Genomic DNA, 26,107 nt, shown 5'->3' on the forward strand with positions numbered 1-26,107 from the left:
CTAGCTGCTTGAGAATACGGGAGGCTAGAGGGCTTAAATATTTTTTTTATCATCACAATCAACTTTTTTTCCTTCTTTTTTTGTGAAAAATAACATATATACAAAAAAGATATACATTCAGAGTACAGCACCACAATTAGTTGTAGAAAATATTTCAGGGTTTGGTGCGGGTTACAATTTCACAATTTTAGGTTTTTACTTCTAGCTGCTCTAAAATACTGTAGACTGAAAGATATAAATTTAATGATTCAGCTTTCATATTCATTTGTTAAATCCTATCTTCTCTGTATAATTCCACCATCATCTTTGATCTTTCCATCCCTCTCTTTAGGGGTGTTTGGGCTATGGCAATTCTAAATTTTTCATATTGAAAGGGCCTGTCACTAATATGGGATAGGGAGATGAAACTATCTGATGTTCTGGAGAGGCTGGGCTACGTGTCAGGACTTATCTGGACCAGATACCCATCTGGAGGTTGTAGGTTTCTGGAAAGTTACTCTAGTGCATGGAACCCTTGTGGAATCTTATATATTTCCCTAGGTGTTCTTTAGGATTGGCTGGAATGGTCTTGGTTGGGGTTTGGTAGATTATGATAGGTAGCATGGTCTGCCTGAAGCTTATGTAAGAGTAACCTCTAGAGTAACCTCTCGACTCTATTTGAACTCTCTCTGCCACTGATACTTTATTAATTACACTTCTTTTCCCCCTTTTGGTCAGGATGGAGTTGCTGATCCCAAGGTGCCAGGTCTCCAAGCCCTTGATTTTGAGGATTGCTTTTATTAAGCTTGTTTCTATAGTAGAGAAGCTAAGTCTACTTATGGTTATACCTAAGAGTTACTTCCAGAAAACGTCTTTTATTGCTCAAATGTGGTCTCTCCCTCTCTCTCTAAGACTAACTCTTCAAGGAAAATCATTACCTTCCCCCCTATATGGGACATATAGGGATGAAAGTCTCTTTGGCAGTGTGGGACATGACTCCCAGGGATGAGCCTGGGCCTGGCACAATGGGATTGATAATGATTTCCTCACCAAAAGCGGGGAAAGAGATATAACAAAATAAGGTATCAGTGGCTAAGAGCATTCGAATTGAGTCGAAAGGCTGTTCTGGAGGCTACTCTTATGAAAACTTCAGCTAGATACTGCTGTTTACCATGGTTTGCTAAACTCCAAGCAAAACTATTCCTGTTAACTCTAAAGAACATCTGGGCTCTACCTGAGATGCTACAGAATTTTCACACACCAAGATTACTTTCCAGAAACCTACAACCTCCAGATGGGTTCCTAGACCAGATAAGTCCTGAAACCCAGAGGGTACAACTTCTCCAAGAACATCAACTAGTTCCATCCCCCATCCCATATTGTCAACAGCCCTTTCCAAAATGAAAAGGTTAGAATAGGTATAGCCCAAATAGGTATAGCCAAAGATTGGGAGAAGGATCAAAGGAGGAGAAGGAGTTAGGGCAGATAGCATTGAACAAATGAGTATGACTGCTGAATCATAATATTAATATTTCTTTTAGTTTCCAGTGTCTTGGAGCAGCTAGAAGGGAAAACCTGAAATTGTGGAGCTGTATAACCCATACCAAACTCTGAAATATATTCTATAACTGCTTATTACAATATACTTTGAAATTTATTGCTTTTTTTGTATATATGTTATATTTCACAATAAAAGATTTTTTTTTAAATCAAACAAAAACCCAGACAGTTCTATAGCAGCTAGCTATGGCAAAGTATCATGAAATCATCAGGCCATTGGGAAAACAGAAAATGAGTTCAAAATACATATGTATAAATATAAGTCATCGGGTAGGCCACAGTGGCTCAGTGGCAGTGCTCTCGCCTGCCATGCCAGAGACCTGGGTTCAAAAAAAAAAAAAAGTCATCAACAGCGGCTAGAGAGAAGGGACTGTTCAATGACAGATAATCTTATTTTGAGTGTGGCTTCCTTATTCTGGTAAAGTATGAAGCTATAATTAAATGTCACACTTAGTACTTGGAGGGTGATTCTCTTTTTTTTATGTCTTATAGAAGGATTTGTAAGGGTTTAGCTGCCATGCCATTAAGTGTACACTGATAGTTAGGTTTTGAGTTTAAAACCCGTATATATAGTCGTGTGTGTGTGTGTACTTCTCCTCCCAAAATGAACTAATTTTTAGGCAGTGTATGTAAAAAACCAGGCCAGAAGGGCAAGCAGACCCTGAAGCATTAAACTTATCATTTTAGTTGCAGCATGTATAATCCTGGCTTCTGGTTCTTTCTGTAATTTTCTCTGACTGGTGCATTGCTGAGATAGGTATCAAACCCAGTTATGAAGGAATGGTGCATGGTTTAATGTACCAATTTACTAAGGTATTAGACTTTGAAAATGCAACAGGAATTACATCTCTTTGCTTCAAAAAGACTTCTCATTTATCAAATATAATTGATCCTGCAGAGCCTACTTTTTTTGTTTTATCAAAGTTTCTACCACTTTGGTTTTCAGAGAAGAGCAATGAGGGTGGGGTGTAGTGGTTTTGAATACACTAGTCAGCTGTCGGCATGGTGGCATGATTGACATGACTGGGAAACCTTGCTTTGTCCACTTCTCTATAGATTGACCAGCCGGGCAGAACTTAAAACAGTTGGTAGTTGTCAGAACCATTCTGACACCAAGTGTAACAACTCAGCCTGAGACCCATAAATATGAAGTAACTTTTTTAGAGTAAACCAGCCGGATCCTGACAGACTCATGCTTAAAATTAACTATCCTCGAACTAGAAGCCTATCACTCAATCATTTATAGTTCCTTTTGTGGTACCATTTTACTACATCAATTTAACTTGATGAATTGCTTATATGTATACAGAAGTCACAGAAATCAATGGCTTTGTGATCTCAAAGAGAAAAAAATTAGCCAGGCTTAAAAGAATTCAAGCCGTAGACAATTAGAGAATTTATATTTAAAATGAGGCTGCAATTTGGAGAATTAACTTGTGCAATTCAAGTGACTGACCTCTCCTGTTGATTTCAAAGGAAAGTAGTTACAAGTAGGGGTTAAAATCATGTAGGCTAGTTATAATGTTGAAGGTTCAGATAGGGATTTGGAGAATCTGTCTGCAAAGCTTTAAGTAATGTATGCAGATTTTGACCTGCAGGTTCACAGGATTTTTGGTCTTCTGCAAGACGGTATCCTATTGTACAGGAACATTCCACCTTGCTGTCATCGCCCTTTTTACAAAACTGCTTGCATCTGCCATTCTTTATGTTGCATGTTACATCTGAAGGAAAGCAAAATGACAGTATTAGCATCATGTAACGTGCATTTCTAAAACATAATGGAACAACTGACTTATGTATAGATCAGTTATAAGCCTGGGGGTATTCCTGGCAAGAAACTTGGGTGCCTTGAGCTAAGAGTACAAAAAGGTAAACCAAAATTATCAACAAGGCATATAAATGATGGCAACAATATATTTGATGTGGGGTCAAACCAAATGTTTGGATATTGTACTCTCACTAAATCATGGACTGCAATAAAAAAATTGTTATTGAAGTATATCATATATTTGGAAATGTACACAAATCTTAAGTGGTATGAATTTTCATAAAGTGAATGCACCCATTTAAACAGTGAGCAGATCAGAGAGTCCCCTAAAGCACTCTCCCCTTCACTGTACCCTTCCTCCTTTTTCCAAACTTAACTGTTATCTTGACTTCTAACACAGCGAATTATTTTGCCTGTTTGTGAACTTTGCATAAATCGATTCACAGGCTGTGTACTTTTCTGTGTATCTTATTTAACATGTCTGTGAAATTCATCCATGTCGTTTTGCATGGCAGAAGTTTATTTGTATTGCTGTGTACGAATATTACTAGCTTTATCCATTCTTCTCTTGATGGATATTTGGGTTGTTTCCAGTTTTTGGCCCTCATACATAATGCTGCAATGAACATTCTTGTTTATATCTTTTGGTACCAAATGCATGCAGTTTTACTGGGTATATTTTTATGAGTGGAGATATTGGGCCATATGTTTAGGTTCAGTAGACACTGCCAAGCAGTTTTCCAAAATAATTGTACAAATATATCTTCTCACCATCAGTGTATGAGAGTTCCACTTGTTGGATATGTGTCTTACAGATGTCTTATCTCATTCTGTGACTTGCCCTTTCACTTTAAGTGGTGTCTTTTGCTGAACAGAAGTTCTTAGTTTGAATAGAATCCAGTTTATCAAATCTTTTGCTTTATGGTAAGAACTTTTTGTGTCCTAATAGAGAAATCTTTGCTTATCCCAATTACATGAATGTATTCTCCTATGCTATATATATATATATATATATATATATATATATATATATATATATATATATATTTTTTTTTTTTTTTTTCATGGGCAGGCACCGAGAATTGAACCCGGGTTCTCTGGCATGGCAAGTGAGAACTCTGCCACTGAGCCATCCTGGCCCTTCTATATATTTTATAAACTTTATTTTTTAATATTTCATATTTAGATCTTTAATCCACCTGGAATTGATTATGATCAATGGTATGAGGTAAGGATCTAAATACATTTTTCCCATATGACTATCTAATTGGACCCATCACTATTTTTTTAAAACATTGACCATTCTCTATTGCACTGTAGGGCCACCTCTGTCATAAATCAGGCTGCCATATATGTGCAGATCTGTTTCTGGATTCTTTATTTTGTTCCATTGATCAATTTGTCTTTGTGTCAAGACCGTACAGTCTCATTACTGTAACTCTGTATTAAAGTCTTGATATCTGGTAATATAAGTTCTCCAATTTTGTTCTTCTTCACAATTGCTTTGGCCATCCTTGGCCCTTTGTATTTCCATATTCATTTTAGAATTGGCTTATCAAATCCTACCTGCTTCACCACTGCAAAACAAAAAACAAAAAACAAAAAAAACAGAAAGAAGCTAGCTGGTGTTTTGATTAGAATTGCATTTAATCTGTTAGGATAAAATTGATATATTTCCTGTATTGTGCCTCTGATCTATGACCATCGTATGTCCATTCATTTATTTATGTCTTTCTTAATTTCTCTCCATAATGCTTCATAACTTTCTGTGTAGAGGTCTTGCATATCTTTCTAAGTTTATTTCTAAGCATTTAATTTTTATGCTAATTAAATTTTGTCATTAAAACAGTTTTATGATTGTTGCTGGTGTGTAGAAATGTAATTGATATTCATGTTTTGACACTGTATCCAGTAACCTTTCTAAATGTATTCATTCTGTTTATCTGCAGATGTTTTTGAATTTTCTATATGCACATTTTTCTGAAAATCAAAGTTTTACTTATTTCTTTCAATTAACAGCAAAAGCAACAAGAAACCCATAATGTCATGTGGTTACTGCCTCTCTGCATTAAAGTGTAGTCTCTGGTGCAGTTATTCTAGAAGTTGCTTGACTTCCAGAGCTAGACAGTTTAAAAAAACTGCATCCTAGAATCTGTAGATCCCTGGAAATTGTTATGTTGAGGAATCCATTAGGGCCAAAAAATAAATCTGTACACTGATGTTCATAGTGGCATTATTCATAGTTGCAAAAAGATGGAAAAAATCCGTGTCCATCAACAGATGAATAGACAAACAAAATGCAGTATACACATATGATGGAATATCATCCACCAGTAAGGAGGAACGAAATCCTGAGGCATGTGACAACATGGATGAACCTTGAAAACATTATGTTAAATGAAATAAGTCAGATGCAAAAGGACAAATACTGTTTGATCTCACTGATATGAACTGTTTATAATATGTAAACTCATAGACATAAAATATAGAATATAGGTTATAAGGATATAGAATGAACTAAAGGATGGAGGTGCTTAATATGTGCAGAACGTTTAACTAGGTTGAATTTGAATGTTTGGAATGGATGGAGGTGACAATAGCACATTATTGTGAATATAATGAACAGTACTGAATACTGTGTGAATGTGGTGGAAAGGGGAAGTTGAGAATTATGTATGTCACCAAAAGGAAAGTTGGAGGTTAAAACATGGGGATGTATAACACAATGAATCTTCTGGTGGACAATATCTGTGATTAACTGTACATACAAACAGTTCTTTCATGAATTAAAATAAATATATAACATTATTACAAGGAGTTAATAATAGAAGGTATATGAGAAAAATATACCTATTGCAAACTATGGATTATAGTTTACAGCAATATTTTAATATTCTTTCATCAACAGTAACAAGTAATCACACCAAAACTATTGGTGAATAATAGGGGGTAGATAAGGGGTGTAGGAGGATTTGGGTTTTCTTTTTTCTTTTTATTTCTTTTCTGGAGTAATGAAAATGTTCTAAAATTGATCATGGGAATGTATGCATAACTATGTGGTGACACTGAGCCAGTGATTGTATACTTTGGATGGTTTGTAAGGTATGTGAATATATCTCAATAAAATTGCATTAAAAAAAAGTAAATCTTTTTAAAAAGTAAATCTCAAGCTGGCTGTGGTGTGAATGTATCAAACATAAGAGAATGATATAATGTTGTGCTGGTTTGAAAGGATGTATGTACCCAAGAAAAGCCATATTTTAATCAAAATCCCGGCTCATAAAGGTAGAATAATCCGTATTCAATACTGTATGTTTCAAATTGTAATCAGATCATCTCCCTGGAGATGTGATTTAATCAAGAGTGGTTGTTAAGCTGGATTAGGTGACGACATGTCTCCAACCATTTGGGTGGGTCTTGATAAGTTTCTGGAGTCCTATAAAAGAGGAAACATTTTGGAGAATGAAGGCGATTCAGGGAGAGCAGAGAATGCTGCAGCACCATGAAGCAGAGAGTCCATCAGCCAGTGCTTTGGAGATGAAGAGGGAAGATTCCTCCTGGGGAGCTTTATGAAGCAGGAAGGCAGGAGAGAAAGCTAGCAGATGACACTTTGCTTGCCATGTTCCTTTCCAGCTGAGGGAGAAACCGTGACTGTGTTCACCATGTCACTTCTCATATGAGAGAGAGACCCTGAATTTCATCAGCTGTCTTAAACCAAGCTACCTTTCCCTGGATACCTTTAATTGGACATTTCTATAGACTTGCTTTAATTGGGACATTTTCTCAGCCTTAGAACTGTAAGCTAGCAGCTTATTAAATTCTTCTTCTTAAAATCCATTCCGTTTCTGGTATCTTGCATTCCAGCAGCTAGCAAACTAAAACAAATGTTCTTATAAGCTAGGCAAATGCCAATGACATGTGTTGATGGTACTGAGCATTCTAGTGGCTCACATTTTCTTTACTCTCCTATATAGTATCACTTATTAGTATGGCCTTTTGTAATGCTTTCTATCTTGCATTCTATTTTGTTTGAAATGAAGATTGCTTCACCGCCTTTCTTTTTTATAACGTTTGTCTGATAATTCTTTTTACATTCCTTCATTTTAGCCTCCTGGTATAATTTAATTTAGGTGCTTCTCTTGTCAACAGTATGCAATTAGATTTTTAACTCTAAATGAGAATTTGTCTATTAGTAGATTGGTTTAATCCTAATTTACATTAATTGTGATTCCTGATATATTTGGCTTATTCCTGTCATCTTATTTTGTATTTTTTAATTTACTGTGTTTTCTGCTTCTCCTATGCAATCTCAGTGACCAGAAATGATATAGTTTAGGGCTCAGTATCCCTATATTCCTCCTTACTTACATGCTCAACATACATGTGCAAAAACAATACAACTTTCAACGGAGATGCTTGGTTATCAGTGCTTTTATAACATGGAAAATTTGAAAATGAGTGACTGTATTATACACCTCTTATTTAACATCTTAAATAATCTCAGCCTCACCTGTGACTTTTTCCAGCGACATGATCCACAAAGATGTCAGTTGGTTCTTTCTTTCTGTCTGTCAGTCTGTCTATCTATCATCTTTCATCTACCTACTTATTTATTTTAGGGGCTTTCTCTTCACTAGTGATGATAAAATACCTGGATATTTTTTCATCTCACTAGCTATTGTTTTTTTTTTTGCTACTAAGCAATACTAAACTGTTCAGCCAAATCAAGTACCTTTTGTAGAAAGTATTCAGTCCATACAAGATTGTGATAAGCTGTCAGAGGTAGGTAGTAGGTATAGCCTAGTTTTCCCCAAGCCATACATAATAGGAAGTAGTCAGCTCGATATGGTTTTCTTAATTCTGATTCTGTGTCCTTGGCTGAGTAACCAGACCTCTATCACTTTCCGAATTTGTTGTTGCCCTTCAGGGCCCAGTGCACTGCTGCTGATGTTGACCTGTGGTTTAGTTTGTGGATGTGGTGAAAATATCACTGCCCAGTCAGTATGTTGCATCAGGCTTGAGAGTCCAGAAACAGAATACCACCACCACAAGGAATTCTAGGGTAGATATTTGTAGACCAGGACCTGAGGAACAGTCAGTATAGGACTCATTGATCAGTCATTTATGGAGCACTTAGATGTCAGGCACTGTGTTGAGAATGGGTTCTTCCCTAATCTGGAGACTGGTCTCAGAACCTTTGAAGAACATCTCAAAGCATCTGTTCTTCTACCTCCATGTTATCACAAACATCTATTTCTAATTCCCCTCATGCCTAGTAGAAAAGTTGTCCTATTCTGCTTTATTTTACTCTGCTTTCATCTCCCCTAATGTATTCACTGACGTGAAAACCAAAGCTTGGCCAAAAGATGTTCTATTTAATGAGTTTACTACGAAATATGCTGTTACTCAGTTAAAGTCAGCATATTTCCTTTTTCTCCTTTACACAGGCATAAATAAGAGAGTAGTGGTGTCTTTCGTGTACTGGCAGAATGAAAACAAAAAACGTTAATGTGCTTGTTGTTGATTTTTTTCTTTCCACCCGGTGGAAAGACGTCTCTTGTACTCTTTAGAAGGGGCAGGAAGACCAGGTTCCTACAGGGCTTGATCATTCTGAAAGGAACTCTGATATGATGTGCAGCTGTGGACCTTCTATGGTCTTTATTCTAGCCAAAGGGACCCAGTAGCCAGTTAATTGTTAGTCTTCTATCTAGAAAGCATGACTTGAAAACTTGTACCTCTCCTCCCTGAGGAGGAGTCTGATGAAGAAGGGGACCAGGGAACCAAAAGCTCTTAATGGAAATCTCCCTTCCCTCCCCAGGGCATGAGAGATTCAGGGTCTAGATGCTCTATAAATTGTGTTACCTAATCGCTTTTCTTTTCTTTTTTTTTTTTTGGTGGGGGGGGGTGCATGGGCAGGCTCCAGGAATCCAACCTGGGTCTCCAGCATGGCAGGTGAGAATTCTGCCACTGAGTCACTGTTGCACCGCCCTCCTAATCACTTTTGAGATTAGTTTTTAGTTCCATTTGAAGCAACAAGCTTAAATGAGCGTTTGTGTGTTCTTTTTGCTATAGCTTTCCTCCACAGTCTGAGATAGAGGTTTTGAGCCGATTCCCACTTTGTTTCTAAACCAGCTAAGCTGAAAGGATTTTTCTAAACCTTGGCCAGGAAGGCTAGCGGGGGGATGAATACTTGCCAGAGGCTGAGTATGATGGTGGCGCTGTAGCTGCAGGGGCCTGACCAAACCAGAAAACAGGAAACCAAGAGTAACTGAGATGGTGCCAGTAGGTGGCACCTTGCTCTCTGTTTGTGTGTGTGTATGTGTGTGTGTGTGTCTGTGTATGCATGTGTGCATGCTATCACCTCCCACTAAGAATAAAACCCGCCATAAATGTATGCTTATATTTATATTTCTCAAGGCTATTTTCCTCCTCCTTCAATGTGTTTTTATTTTTAAACTAGGAAAAGGTATATAGGAATATTTTATACTAAACCCTGACTTCAATTTTGCGTTTACTAAAGTGCACTCATCGGTCTTAACTGAGACCAATTGAGTTATTCATTTCCTCAGTCCCCAATAGTTTAAGTTGGAATCTGAAATTACAACCATTCAGATGAAAGTAACATTTGGGATGCATTGAATAGATTAACACAGCCACAGGAAAGGTGACCCTGGCATTGGTGTGATCCCACTGACTGGTCAAATGAAGCTTTTTACTGGGAAACCTGAGGGAATGGGAATCCAAGGTAGGTATGCCACTTCATGCACTTGCATTTGCTCACTTCTTTCTTTGGAAACACTTTTGCCATATCACCTTTTCCTTTTTTTTTAGTCTTTGATTCTTTTTTATCTTTTAGATCTCAAAGGAAGATGATCAGTGGAATTCTCTTTAGTGCTGAAAGGATTTCCCACCAACTTTACAAGTGTTTTTTTTCTTTTTCCTTTCCTGGTCAGATAAGTGCAGCTGCTACATTTCCTTTCGTTTTACACTCTTTTCATCTCTGTGTCAGGTGAATTGTTGTAATGCCTTAATAGAGTCTGCTAATTATGTGCTCTTTGCCCTTAGTCATGTAGCTTGTAGTGTTAAATCCTTTTCCTAGGATTGTATCTCTGTTCTTCTGGAGTTTCAGAGTAGAATGAGAATTCTTTCTTGGCACTGTATGCCTTTCATGATTGCAGTCACCAGTCATATTGCGTCAGGAGATAATCAACAAGTAAGCAAAGGACTTTGGGGTTTACTGATGCAATTAGTAAAATCTCAGAAAGGAATGTTCCAGGCTATGAGAGGAAAAGGTGTGTGATGGTCCTTAATTTGTTAAGAAACTCTTTTGATGTAATTAGCATATTCAAATTGAGGCATGAGGGCTGAGGTTTTCAACAAATTTAACATTGGAAGAGGTTTGTATGTACAGAAGAGTTCCATTATATGGGTAAATTGGCTTTGTTGTACCCCAGATCTACACTTAATTGACTCCCATTGCCTGTTTTGGTAGCAATTTAGTCATGACTTCAAACAATTTTTTTAATCATTTTTTTTTTTTTTTTGCATGGGCAGGCACCAACAATTGAACACGGGTCTCAGGCATGGCAGGCGAGAACTCTGCCACTGAGCCACTGTTGCCTGCCCTATGAGTTCAAACAATTTTATGGGTTCAGTTTTCTAAGTTTTGAGGCAGTGATTATAGTAGTTAGAAGCATGTGTTTTGGAGTTATGCAAACTGAGGTTCAAATTCTGGCTCTACCATTTACTGCCTCTGATTTCAAGCTGTTTGAGCTACAGATGAGATTTCTCATCTGTATAGAACACGGATAATAACGGTGCTGACTGCATACAGTTGTACCAAGGATTAAATGAGATACATTTAGTAAAATGATTGGAACATCATTATCACTTAATATTAGGTTCTAAATAGTTATTGTTCATAATATGGTTACTTGAGCTCATACCCTGAAATATGACTAAAAATAGAATGAATACTTATAAGCTTTTAAAGTATATGCTTTTAAAAGAAAATTATATGTGAATGTAGTGTTTTCCAGTTTCATCTGGTTTAAAAGGGAAATTTTGAACCATACATAATAAAAAAATGTAGTTACTTACCTAATTCACAGTTCTTTCCTTCAAATCCGACTTTGCACCAGCATTCGTAGGAATTAATGTCATCCTTGCACATGCCACCATTTAAACATGGATTGGACTCACATTGATCTCCATCTTTGAGATAGGTTAGGTTAAAAAAAATGCAGTTGACACATAATTGCTTACAATACCCAGTCCTCTCCTGTAGGGACCCATAGGGAGGGGAACCTGATTTTTAGGGTTGAGCTGAAAAGCTAATTTAGAAGCCAGCTGCCTGCAGGCATGCGAGGGCCCTGTCTTCCTAAGTTTCCCAAAACCACCAAAACAAAGGTTCATAGGCTAACAGTGTCCCAGGAAATTGCCCTAAGTAAGGCATGAACATAGTTTTTTGCAACCCAAGGGAAGAGGGAGAGGGAGAAGAACATCTGGGTATGGAAATGCACTATATTAACATAGGGTGAGAAGGATTTTCAATCACAGATGCCGCAGAGCAAGCTGAGCTAATTGATGCACAGTGCTTCCCCTCAAGGAATGTGAGGCCTAGGCACAGAACAAAAACATCTACTTCCTTGTATTGTCATTTCACTTTGTAAAGTGTAGTATGTAGTAATAGTTCATGACAAAAGATTCCAGAAGCATATGTTGCTGCTTAAAGGTAGCCTGCTGTTTACAATTTAGGTTCCGAATGATCTATGCAAAGTGAAAAACATCTCTCAATATAACATAGATAATTAAAATAAGAGTCTGCCAATGCCCCTTATTTACGTATAGATTGTCCATGTTCCCTTCTACCTTTCTTAAAGTCTGTATATGTATGGGGTTCTTCAGAGCCTTCAAAAACTCTGATATTAGAAAACAGCAAGAAGTAATAGGTGAGAAGGGAGAGGTCTGGGTAAGAGGGAGCCCTTAAGTCTGGTTTCTTAACTCTCTGCCTCAGTCAGTACATCTAAGGAAGCTTCTTGAGAAAAGAATGAATAGAACTAGAAGGGAGACTAGCACACACTTTGAGCTAAGAGAAATAACCCTGGATAAAAAGAGGAGCTAGATTAGTAAGCCTCAATATATGAAAAGCAAAAGAATAAGAGATAAAGATGAAAATAAAAGACATAGAAAAACGGAAATTTCTACTGACTAGCCACACTGTGGAACAAAACTGCCCTGCCTGCTTGTCCTATCAGAAGCATGTGTCCATGTTCCATTGACTAAGAGACTAATATCCCTTTCTCAGAAATCATTGCTCTCTGGAAAATCTGCTTGCTATAAAAATTAGACCTTGTCCCCTCTGCCCCTTGATCCAGTGTGCTTTTGCACAAATACTTCAGTTTGTTCCAATTCTAGGAAAACAAAACACCTTATCTCTGGCTTATTATTATTGATGTTCAGAATGGGTCTAAAAAATGAGCTACATTTGCACTCCAGATTATAGACCAGTGAATCTGAATTATTTAGGATGTTTCCCTGAGAGGGTCTGGGCTTGCAGCCAGCTTCACGGCAACTCATTTGCTGAGACATATCTTTAAAATGAGTGTCATTTTATCATGCATTTAATCCTTTTTTGGGTACATGTCTGTGTGTACTTTGGACCGATGCAAAGCCATGGACAGTAGGGGTCAATGACTGCGAGGAACACGACTTTGCCAAGTGTGAGATTCCTGTTTAAGGCTACTAGGTTGCTGTTTATTAAAGAACTGCACCTAGGTTTTTTGAAGGTTGTGAGGTATAATCATGAAAGCAAGGGGTTGGGGATTAGAGAGTGGGATTCATGACTCCCCAACTGGATGGCCTTTGGCAAGTCCCTTAATCTCTCTCAGCCTCAGTTTCCTTTTCTGTGACATAGGTTAATAACACTTGACTTACAGGGTTAGCATGAAGGTTAAATGTTAAAAGCACTTGCAAACTGTGAAGTGCTAGACAGATGCTTGTTAACGTGGCTGCACCTTCAGACTTCTTTAGTAAGGCTCTCTACAGCATGAACAGATGGTAGAGTGTAGGGCAGCAGTGAGTTGGGGTCCCTCCTCTTTGGGAAAGCCCAAACAGTGAGAAATGGCTTCGTGATGGTTAGGCATCTAGGCTGCAAGTGAAAAAAAGATTTGGAGTTCTTTTCTTTCTTTGTCTCTCTCTCTCTTTAATATTTTGGTAGAAAAAGCTGTTGTGGCCGAATCATGTCCTTGATATTTCCCAGGTATCTATACCTGATGTACAACAAGCCGCCTATATGACCTGGAAGGCAGAGGCCCAAATTCAAAACAAGGTGTTGAAGAGGTACTGACCTGGGGGTGGGGTCGGGCATGGAGAGCGAACCTGAGAGTTTCAACATAGCCAGTTATATTTTTCTTGTAAAGTAAAAATTTGTTTGCTTTTAAAAATAAATCACAAGATTCAAAGTTTTAAATTATGTATGAATAGTGAATAAAAAGACTTGTTTAGACTAACTGTAGGGGAATTCTTAGCAGAGAATTTGCTTGCTGGAGTTCATTCCTGAGAACAGGGAAAGTTAGGTAAAGCACTGTAACAGAGCAGGTCTTTTTTTTCCTCATGGTTTCAAAACAAAGGTGAAGGAATTGTGAGTTGTGAGGGTCTGACAAGATCCAAGAAAGTCTCCAAAACAGGAACCAGGGAGAATAGAAATGGATTTCAACAGAGATGGAGCTCAGAGAATTTGGTGTCCAGATTCATTTGTTTCTGTTCATGCAGATAGTCTCAGGGTAAGTCAATCTGTGAAACTTATGTTCCCTGAGAATCCTGTTGCTGGGTTTTACCTTAGGTTAAAGATTAGTTGTCATTAAAGTTTTGACTTTTCCTCCTTTTGGTGAATTCATTAAACTCCTGTCTACTGAGTGCTTCTGTACTGGATATGTTTCTAGGTACTGGGAATATGTCAGTAAACAAAGCAATTAGATATCCCTGCTTACTTGATGCTTGCCTTCTAATGAGGAAGACACAACCAATAATAAATACTATAAATAAGAAAATGATATGGTATGTTAGATGGTGAAAAGTGCTATGGGAAAAATAGAGCAGGAGGGGGTATCTAGAGTACTGGGGCTACTGGAGGTAGGTTGAACTCTAAAATATGATATTCAAGGTAGGCTTCATTGTGATGGTGACATTTGGGCGCGACCTGGAGGAGGTGAAGGAGTGAGTCTGTGGGACATCTGGGAGAAGAACATTCCAGGTTGAAGGAACAGCTAGGAAAAGGACTCTAAAGGAGAAGCATTCCTAGAGTGTTCAAGAAGTACCTAGGAGGCCACAGTGGCTGGAGCCCAGCGTATGAGGAGGAGAGCAGTGGGAGAGGAGATCAAAGGGGCAATGGAAAAGAAGGAAAAGGGCAATCCTGGAGGGCCTTGGAGACCATCATAAAGGTGAGGGCTTTCAAGTAATAAATGTTTAAGTCCATCTGCGTCCCCTGATTCTTTACTGAGGATTGCTAACTCTTACTGGCTCCCAAGATGCAGTCGTTTCAGTTTCTTCCTTCCAGCTTCCTAAAGTGGAATAATGTTCTTTTGCAGCCCTAGAGAGCAGTAAACTTATCTGCCAGCTGATATTTCCCACACTGGCATAAACTTGTGGTATACCAGCATTCAGTCTTGGGTTAAAGAGTTAGATTGATTTTTCTGAGTCCTTTAATAGAGTTTAGTGTATTTATTGTCTATTTACAGAGAGAAAAAAATACACAGTTCTCAGCTAGAGGATGGAATGAATTGCTTACCGACATACTGCTTCCAAAATTCAGTCTATAAGGAAAAAAAGAGGAATGGACAAATTAATGGTATTATTTAAAGTGTTTTGGTGTTGATTCCTTCTCTTTTATAACCTCTGTACTGTCTATCTATAGCTACATCTATAGATAGATAGATATAGATATAGATATTTGAAAATTCCAAAACGAAGTTTGTTTTCTCTTTAGATGTTCTATTCATTGCTCTGCGTCTGAGGACTGTTACGTGGAAATACTCACGGTTTTTTCAGTGTTTTCAAAGACTTCTCGTGCTTCTTCAAAACTACACTTTTCTTCTATGCATTCTCGTTCAAGGTTCCCCTGAACAAACTCTTCCAGTTGGCCTGAATTATACCTCTTTGGCCGATTCAGAATTTTGGTGGCATTTTCACGATCAAGAAAAACTGAAATTTGAAAGAACTATTCTTTAGCTTTAGAAAAAAGAACACATCATGACAATTAAATACATCTCTAAAGAAAGGCTTTGTTTTTAATCCAAGTAATCCCAAAGCCAATTTCTCTTTGGGGCATGACACCAAAATCTGTGATGTTCCCATGATACTGTATACACATGGAGATTTAGGAATTAAAATTAAAATTTACTTTTAATCAGGAGGCTCTAGTAATAAAATGTCAGATTTTCATTTATATCTGAATTTACTTTGCATGAAAAAGCAGGTTTTCCAATAAACAGTTAACTTTATACTTTGTCCTCGTTGGAAAATAGCTAGTGCATATCCTTGCAAGGTGATCCATCACCCTTGCTGGGCTATGTTTTCAGGATGCAGTTGCCCAAAGGACTCTACAACAAATTTCTCTTGGGACAACAGAAGCCTAATTGTGATCCAGCTGCAAACCTGACCCCAGTGTCTCTCACTAGATGTTAAAGAAAAGCCGCTGAATTCGTTTTTTACTCTTTGGACTCACAAACACCTTCAGTTGACATGCATTACAGGAATTCTATGACTTAAGCATTCTTCTAGGATACAGGGCTTGGTTTATTTTAGTTATGATTGCCTAGCCTATAGGGATACTCCTGAGCTCTGGTGAATTGAGGACTGTACTCTAATTCATTCTCATTTTCTCCCTTGCTCTCTCTCCCTTCCCCACCCCTTTCTGTATCTCTCTCTCAACTTTTCTGGAGTTGTTCCTTTTTTCAGGGGACTAGCACTAAATCTGATACCATCTCAACAGGACCACGTGCTTATAAGATGAACTTTCCAGGGCTTTTTGGGAGCACTTTCTCATTAACTCTGAAAATGAGAAAAAAAAACAACTTTATTCTCTTTCCTTTCAGTGGAGCTGTCTAGTCCTTTGAAAACCTTATTTTACTCTTGCTCTGCAAATCCCCTTTGGGCTTCCCCTTTTTTTTTTCTAAATATAGCCTAGACTTTTTCTCTTCAACTGTTCACTTTGCAAACTTCCTCAATTCTCTTAACCTCTCCTTCAGTGGTGTGCCTACCCTGCAATCCCAAACCTTAGAGCACTACAGTCATCTATCTTCTCTCTTCTCTTTCAAGGCATCTGCATTTGCATGCCATCACATATGGATGCCTCCTTGCCTTGCCCAGGTTATCCTTTCTGCTAGGCAATCTGTTTACTTGGTCCTGGGCACTTCTACCATATTGTCTATGTCTGCCTCCTTTTACAGTGTGGTGGAGTGAAAAAAATGGGTGTGGAGTTAGGTCAGACCAAACTGGATTTGAATCACATCTGCTACATATTCTCAGTGTTTCTTTGGGCATGTCACCTACTCTCTGAACCTTAATTTTGTCAAATGTAAAATGGGCATCACATGGGTTAACAGGAATGCCTGCCTCACAGAGTTATTGATAGGATTAGTGAGATAATATGTGTAAGCTGGTATATGTTGGTTATCTCCCTCCCTACTCTCCACTTCTCCTGTCTGCTTGTCTGTCTTTCTAATTTTCTTAGTTCCCTTTAGCTCTTTAATGTGTTGTCATCTGGCTCTCTTTTCCCTACCCTCAGCTATATGAGGAAATGACTCTTGCTAGGGCCAACCAAGACCTCCTAAAGGATAATTTTGAAGTTCTAGATTACTAGGCCTCTCAGCTACATTTCTCATTGTGGAGCACTCCCTTTTCATCACAGTCTTTTAAGGAGAGCCCTCTGTTCTGATTCTCCCCTTAGACTCTTGTTATCCATCTGCCACTGAATCATTTAACTTCCCTTCCGCCATGTGCTCCTTATATGTTCAGTGTTTCCTCAGGCTTTTCCTTTCTCACCCCAAGCATCCTTTCCATGTGTCCAGAGCAAGGCTTCTAGGACACAAAGTTTAAGGAGGCACACACTCCCAGAATGTGCAAGTACTTTTGTGCCTTAGGGGTCTTGTGTGCCTCTCCTCCATCTTAGCCCTAAGTCTTTTGAGAAAGATTTACTAAAACAACAGTAGAAAAAGATTTAGTTAAGCAACAGCTGCCAGACACTGTACCAGATGCCACCACATCCACATTCACTTCCTGGATATTCACAATCTCCTGTCTCCAATTCCAGTTTCTACAACAGTGACACTTCAATAGCCATTTCTAGTGAGACAGATCTTTAGAATTCCACATCATCTCTCCAATTCCCTAACTGTATATTCTGACATGGCTAGTGAGAGCTTATGTTTATTTAATGCTTCTAAGGTGACCGACGGTGGTGCTCAGTGTTTTACATCCATCATCTCGTTTCAGCCTCACAGGGGTCCCATGAGATACGGAGTATCCTCTCATTTTTGTAAAGGTCCAAAGAGGGTAAGTAATTTGCCCAAGGTAACATAATAAAGTGTCAGAATAAGGATTTAGACCCTGATAGGCAGATTGCAGAGCCCATGCTTTTAGGCATTAAGCTGGGTCCCATAATCACATCCAACTCGAAATGCTCAAGACATCATCTAGATACTTCCCTCAAACCTATTTCTCTTCTACATTCAAATGGCTATTATGTCATAACATTTCTACCTCCTTCATATCACCTGAATTCCTTCCCTTCTTCTCTGTCTCTTCAGCTACTGTTCTGATTTAGATAAGCCCTCGTGTCCTCCTTGGATGACTGCAGTAGCTTCAAGACTGGTCTTCCCTAGTCTTGTCTTCTCCCTGCTCTAGTTAGTTCCTGAGGTTGTTCCCAGACTGAGCATGCTAAATCAGCCATCAGTGGGATTCCTCATTTTTGACACCTCTGATGACTCCACAGTATGTTCTGTTGGTCAGACCTGTCAGTATAGGGTCTCATAATCTGATGACTTGGCCTTGCCTAATTATCCTGCCTCAATTCTCATTCTAAACTTTCAAACCACACTAAACTACTTGGAGTTCCTGAAATATCTCATATTCCTTGTGGATATGGACTTTTGCACATGAATGAGCCTTTCTGCATAGAATGCCCTAGATCAGACATTAAAGGAGAGTGAACTGAGGCTTGTCTTTTCTTTCCCCCTATTTTTTTTAAGTTAGAGAAGTTGTACGTTTGCAGAAAAATCCCACAGAAAATCCAGAGTTCCCATATACCACCCTCTATTTTTAACCCCTTGCATTAGGGTGGTACCTTTGTTAAATTGACAGAACAATATTATTATACTTGTTCAGTTAATTGTACAAGTATAAAAACTCCACAGTTTACATTAGGTTCACTGTGTTGTACACTTCAATGTTTTTAAAAAACATTTTTATTCTAGTAATATTTTTCATAAACTATGAGAAATTTCTCCTTTTAACCACATCCATATATATATGATTCAGTGCTGTTAATTATGTTCACAATATTGTGTTACCATCACCACCATTCATTACCAAAACTTTTCCATTATCCCAAATGGAAACTCTGTAAATGAAAACATTAACTACCCATTCCCTACCCACATCTAGCCCTGGTAGCCTGTATTCTAGTTTCTGACTGTATGAATTTGTGTTTTCTAGTTATTTCATATAAGCAAGATCACATGATGTGTGTCCTTTTGTGTCTGATTTATTTCACTCAACTTGATGTCTTCAAGGTTCATCCCCTACTCATTATTAAGACCCCAAATGCTGTCTTTCTGCTGAGTCCTACACCCATTAAGGTATTCCTTTCTCTGTGTTTCTTTAGCACTTGGCTCACATCTTACCATCTTTATTGAAATCTCTCACCTTGACCTCATGATGCTTTAGGTCATGGGGAGTGAGTCTGGGGGGTCCCAGTGCCCCTAGTACTTTCCACAGTGACTGGCACCATTTTAGTCATTCATTGATTTCTGAATGAGTGAAAGCCAGCTTTGTTCCATATACTTTACAATTAAATTGTTTTCCTGAAATTGATGCAAAAGTACCTAAGGGCTGCAGCCATGAAAATGCATTTCAGAAAACCACTCACAGAAACTCCTTTTGGAAGCCAAACAGTTTAACATTGGAAGAAGAGAGCAGACATCAATATTGTCCACCCATAGGGAAGTTACCCCCATCCTCAAGTACCTGAAATCCCTGACCATAGGTGACTCCAGAATCACCCTGCTTTTCTTCTCAGTATTGTTTGGGAGACATATGTTTAACACTTTAGGTTATCTCTAGTCATTATTTGTCCAGCTCTGAATTCCTCCTCCCTCTTTCTTCCCCCATATCTATCAATTTCTAAACAACTGAGGTCTTCAGAGTAGCAGCACACCTCTAACAACTGCCATCATCTAGGCCCTTATCTTGAAGGAAAGCCTTGGATCCTTTGTCTTTTGACTTAGCTTTATATCCTGCTTTGTGAGATTTCCAGCAAATTTTATTTATCCCTTGACTCTACCCATACTTTGCTAGTTTGACATAACCTTTGCATTCTCACATCGTTATATCTGCTTTTCCATCTGGAGTAGGAACCACAGTGCCAGTCTGCTTTCTGGGGACACTCAGGGTTGGCACCCCTGATCCCAGCTCTGTCAGCTTATGTTTGATTCTAGTAGGTTGACAAGTAAGTGTGATAAATGCTTCCTAAGAGAACATGCTGTTTGTCCAAATGGGATGATTTTTTCCCTGTGTACCTTCCCCTGGGGAGTGCATAAGGTCACTGAAGTTATGAAAAAACAAAGTGATATACATCACATTAACTAAGCTCCCATTCTTTTATATCAATCCCTGGACTTGCTTTGCTTCCCTAGGGAGCTCAGCTGAGTACTGAAAACTGAATACTGAGACAAAATGATTTCTTCCTAATCTGTAAAAAAATTTGGTGATAACAACTTTCTAATAAAAAGTTTAATGTCTGTGTTTGAATTAAAACTTTAAATTGAAGACATATAATATAACAGATTTTAAAAATTAGAGACATGCCTCATTATATGGTTCTAAAATCTTAAAATATGTCATATATCTTAAAATCAGAATTTTTAGGTAAATAAAACCATTGTTTGTGGCATTAATGTTTTCCATTTTGATTTCAAAATGATGAGTACAAAAACAAAAATATAATTTTTTCTTCATTTTTACTATTTCTTTGTTAAAACACTTTCCTACTTTTAATTTTTTTAATCAAGCAGGTGATTACTGTCTAAGAGAAACTGCATTGTCAAATCACAAGCTCAACAGGGTTCATTAAAGATAAAGCACCTTAACATTGCAAATATGTAAGATATAAAAAAAGACGACACAGCCACCAGAAACTAGGACCTACCAACTTACATGATGGAGACTTGAAGTCTAAATACTGCTATCTAATCATGTAATCATTATTTAATGGCAAAGAAAGCACCAGATGTTTCTATAGCCAAAAGACAAGCAAATTCAATTATTTTTAGAAAGGAAACAAACCTGTACATTCAGCACTGAGTAGATATCCTAAAAGGCAGATGATGATGAGGCCTGGTGGTTCAGCCATGATCATGTTCAGGCACTGCATAACCTTTGGTAGTAGATTGTGCAAGTGACAAGGTTGACCAGTTATTCCAAAGTGCAGGCCGAGCTGTATTTACTTCTGGTAAATAATGTCTGTCTCCCTGAATGGGTCTTTGGGCTATTGCCAATGGCTTCTGGGTTAAGTGACGAGAACAGACAGCAGCCATCATTAAACTTCACTCTGATTCTATGAGTTTCTGCCACTGTAGCTGTTCTGAGGCTGAATCAGGAGTGACACATCTGAAGAATGGGGGTAGATGGTGGAAGTGACAGTCACTGCAGCAGCAGAATTCCTCATTGGGGCCCATCCTATCCTTGTCAAGGAGCACTGATAACATACAGTTTAAAGTGGAAGAGATGGAGAGAACAAAGTCATTTGGTCACTCATCTTAAAACACCCCCAGTGCTTCTATACCTTGAGTCACCTGATGGATTCCTTATAAACTCCTTGTAATCAGGAGTTTATAACCTTTATTGTGCCATATATACCTGTGGTAAAACATATGAACTCCTCAGATCATATGTATATGTGTATATATTCTTACATAAATAGCATGAATAGTATATAATAGTATATATTAATATATTAATATATGATATACTACTTCACATATAGAATAAGAACCTCATAATAGTATACTACTGTTTACCTATCATCCATTGTGCTATTGTTGTGGCACATTTTATTCCTACGTATATTATAAACCCTATATTATATTATTACCTTGGCTTTCAGCTGTTAACAGACATTCAAAAAAACTTAAAACTGGGGAAGAATACTTTATATTTAGCCACCTATTTACTATTCTGGCACTCTTCATTTCTTTGTGTAGGTCTAAGTTTTAATATGTTATCGTTTTTCATCACCCTGAAGAATTACCTTTAATAATCTTTGTAGTGTAGATCTTCTCTTGATAAATTTTCTCAGCTTTTATTTCAAAATATCTGTGTTCCACCTTCATTACAAAAATATATGTGTTTGGATAAAGAATTCTAGGTTAATAGTTTTTGTTGTTTTCTATCAGCACATTAAATATATGTCATTCCATTGTCTTCTGGCTTCCACTGGTTCCTTTTTTTAAATTTTTTTTTATTGTGAAAAAAAGGAATAAATTTATAAGTACATTTAAGCAAGTAGTTATACAACAGATTTTAAAGTTTGCTATGGGTAACCATTCCACAATTTAAAATTTTTTTCCTCTAGCTGCTCCAAGACACTGGAGACCAAAAAGAATATCAATATAATGATTCAGTAGTCATATTCATTTGTTAAATCCTATCTTCTCTATTAGACTCTTCTTTCTGTTTTTTCTTTTTTTGTGAAAAATAAGATATATACAAAAAGCCATAAATTTCAAAGTACATTGCAACAGTTAGTTATAGAACAGATTTCAGAATTTGGTATGGGGTACAATTCTAAACTTTTAGGTTTTTATTTACAGCTACTGTAAGGTACTGGAGACTAAAAGAAATATCAGTATACTGATTCAGCACTCAAACTCATTTGTTAAATCCAACCTTTTCTGTGTAACTCCACCATCACCTTTGATCTTTCTCTCACTCTTTAGGGGTATTTGGGCTATGTCCATTCTAACTTTTTCATGTTGGAAGAGGCTGTTGATAATATGGGATAATATGGGATAGGGGGATGGAACTAGTTGATTCCATTAGTTATTATGAGAAGACAGTGAATATTCTTATTGTTACTCTGTATGTAAAGTGTCTTTTTTTTACTTCTCCTTGCTTTAAGATGTTCTCATTATTACTGATTTTTAACAGTTTTACTATGAGCTAAGATGTGCTTGGGCTTCTTTGAGTTTCTTTAATCTGTGGCTTGACATTTTAAATAAAGGTTTGGAAATTTTTTTGCCTTATTTTAAACTTTATTTTTAAGGGCTGTGGAGATCGATTCTTTTGACTCTTCAGTTTTACAAGTGGTAGTAGTAAGGCACAGAGACATTAGGTTACGAATTAACAAGCAGCAGAGTAGTAGTACAATTGAGGTCCTCTGACTCCCAGGGCCATTTCCTTCAAATGCAAACACACCATTTCTCTTGGATGCAGAGACCAGAATGTCTCAGACTGTGATGTTATAACCACAAAGCGATGCTAAAAAAATTCAATAGGTGAAAATACTTAATGCTGACCCATCAACAGTATTGATAAATATTGGATCTCAATCCTGGTGATCAGTCAGAGTCATCTGAAAGGCTTTTCCAAAAAAATTCAGATTTCAAGGCCTGGCTGTCATATATATACGAAACACACACACACACACACACACACACACACACACACACACACACACACACATATTTTTTGTAAATGTTAAAATTTTTGTCTTTTTTCAAAAATTTTAAACTTTTTATTTTTAAATACTTCCAAACTTAAAAGATAGCTGTACAAATAATACGTACCATATACAGATAACTCCAACATATCCCTTCCCCTCAGATACCCAGATGTATCAGTTTTAAAAAGAATTATTAATAAAACCAATCAACATACAATACAAACATTCTTTTTTATCACAGTTGTATATTCATCATCATGATCATTTCTTAGAACATTTGCATCAATTCAGAAAAAGAAATAAACAGAAAACAGAAAAAAATCGTACATACCATATCCCTTACCCCTCCCTTGCATTGATCACTAGTATTTCAGTCTACTAAATTTATTTTAACATTTGTTCTGCCTATTATTTATTTATTTTTAATTCCTATGCTTTACTCACACATGCATAAGGTAGAAAAAAGAAGCAACAGATGCAAGATTTTCACAATCACATAGTCACACTGCGAAAGTTGTATCATTATACAATCATCTTCAAGAAATATGGCTACTGGAACACAGCTCTACATTTTCAGGCACTTCCCTCCAGCCTCTCTGTTATTCCTTAACTAAAGAGGTGATATCTATTTATTGTGTAAGAATAACCTCCAGGATAACCTGTCGACACTGTTTGGAGTCTCTCAGCCATTGACACTTTATTTTATCTCATTTCTCTCTTCCCTCTTTTATTTCAGAAGGTTTTCTGAATACCTTGGTGCTGAGTCCCAGCTCATTCTAGGATTTCTGTCCCATGTTGCCAGGAAGGTCCACACCCCTGGATGTCATGTCCTACGTAGAGAGGGGGAGGGCAGTGGGTTTACTTGTTGTGTTGGCTGAGAGAGAGAGGCCACGTCAGAGCAACAAAAGAGGTTCTACTGGAGGTAGCTATTAGGCCTAATTCTAAGTAGGCTTAGCTTATCCTTTGCGGGGTTAAGTTTCATGTGAACAACCCCCTAGTCTGTTGCTTTGGTTGTCCCCACTGCTTGTGAGAATATCAAGAATTCTCCACTTGGGCAAATTGAATTTTCCACCTTTCTCACCAGTCCCCCTAGGGGACTTTCCAAATACTTATTTATTCGCTGTTCAATCCTTCTGGGATTTATCGAGGCATCACTCTGGACAAACCTACAAAATCTCATGCCCTCCTCAAGGTTCCATGTACTTATGGTGTTCAATTAAGCCGTCCACATTAGTTATATTAGGAAATGCACTAGTCAAAATATAAATTTTGCACCAAATAAATATTTTTTTTTCTTTAGTCGCACACATAAGTCAAAGTTTTAAAATATTAATTACCATCTATTTTCAACATCCTGCATTATTGACATTCCTTTGTTCTTCCCCATGCAAAACATTTTTAAATGTGTACATTTAGTCACTATCTTTATGCACTCTAGGCATTCCTAGATTATACCATCTCAGTCTTTGTTGCATATCTTTCTTTCTGATTTCATTTGTGCCCCCAGGCCTCCTCCCTCTATCATTCTCACATTCAGCTTCATTCAGTGTTCTAACATTATTGTATTACAGTTAGGTAGTATTGTACTATCCATTTCTGAATTTTTACAATCAGTCCCATTTCACAATCTGTATCCCTTCAGTTCCAATTACCAAATATCTACCCTATTTCTATCTGCTGATGACCTCTGTTCTTAACTGAAATTATCCAAGTTCATTCATTAATGTTCATATCAGTGAGACCATACAGTATTTGTCCTTTTGCTTCTGGCTAATCTCACTCAGCATAATGGCCTTAAGGTCCATTTATGTAGTTACATACTTCATAACTTTATTCTGTCTTACAGTTGCATAATATTCCATCATATGTATGTACCACAGCTTGTTTAGTCACTCGTCTGTTGATGGACATTTTGGCTGTTTCCATCTTTTGGCAATTGTAAATAATGGTGCTATAAGCATTGGTGTGTAAATGTCCATTTGTGTCTTTTCCCTCATGTCCTCTAAGTAGATACCTAACAATGGTATTGCCGGGTCATATTGCAATTCTGTATTTAGCTTCTTGAGGACCCATCAAACTGTCTTCCATCGTGGTTGTACCATTTGACATTCCCACCAATAGTGGATAAGTGTGCCTTTTTCTCCACATCCTCTCCAGCACTTGTTGTTTTCTGTTTTATTGATAATGGCCATTCTGGTGGGTGTGAGATGATAACTCATTGTGGTTTTGATTTGCATTTCTCTAATAGCCAGGGAAGTTGAGAATCTTTTCATGTGCCTTTTGGCCATTTGTATTTCCTCTTCTGAGAAGTGTCTGTTGAAGTCTTTTACCCATTTTGTAATAGGGTTGTCTGTCTTTTTGTTGTTGAGTTGAACAATCTCTTTATATATTCTGGATACTAGACCTTTATCTGATATATCGTTTCCAAATATTGTCTCCCAATGTGTAGGCTGTCTTTTTACTTTCTTGATGAAGTTTTTTGATGCACAAAAGTGTTTAATTTTGAGTAGTTCCCATTTCTTTCTTTCTTCAGTGCTCGTGCTTTGGGTGTAAGGTCTAGGAAACTGCCTCCTAGTATAAGATTTATAAGATACCTCCCTACATTTTCTTCTAACAGTTTTATGGTCTTAGATCTAATGTTCAGGCCTTTGATCCATTTTGAGTTAATTTTTGTATAGGGTGTGAGGTATAGATTCTCTTTCATTCTTTTGCATGTGGATATCCAGTTTCTAGGCACCATTTATTGAAGCGACTGTGCTGTCTCAGGTGAGTTAGCTTGACTGCCTTATCAAAGATCAGTTGTACATAGATGAGAGGGTCTATATGTGAATACTCTCTTCTATTCCATTGGTCAGTATATC

The 26,107-nt window shown here is 37.5% G+C and overlaps 1 protein-coding gene across 2 annotated transcripts in view; it reads right to left on the reverse strand.

The window, feature by feature from the left end:
• Positions 1–20,994, reverse strand: part of F9 (coagulation factor IX) — a 34,300-nt gene extending 13,306 nt beyond the window's left edge. Inside the window, exons 1-5 of one of the 2 annotated variants that reach the window (XM_077146224.1) lie at positions 20,870–20,994; positions 15,345–15,508; positions 15,096–15,120; positions 11,408–11,521; positions 3,132–3,260 (exon numbers count right to left, since the gene is read on the reverse strand). In XM_077146224.1, the coding sequence (XP_077002339.1) occupies positions 3,132–3,260; positions 11,408–11,521; positions 15,096–15,120; positions 15,345–15,508; positions 20,870–20,957 (520 nt within the window). In that variant the 5' untranslated portion in view covers positions 20,958–20,994. The remainder of the gene's footprint in view (positions 1–3,131; positions 3,261–11,407; positions 11,522–15,095; positions 15,121–15,344; positions 15,509–20,869) is intronic. The other variant, XM_077146225.1, reaches the window with a different exon arrangement.
• Positions 20,995–26,107: the final 5,113 nt, after the last annotated feature.

The sequence above is a fragment of the Tamandua tetradactyla genome, chromosome X (genome assembly GCF_023851605.1).
Source record: "Tamandua tetradactyla isolate mTamTet1 chromosome X, mTamTet1.pri, whole genome shotgun sequence".
Classification (NCBI taxonomy): Eukaryota; Metazoa; Chordata; class Mammalia; order Pilosa; family Myrmecophagidae; genus Tamandua; species Tamandua tetradactyla.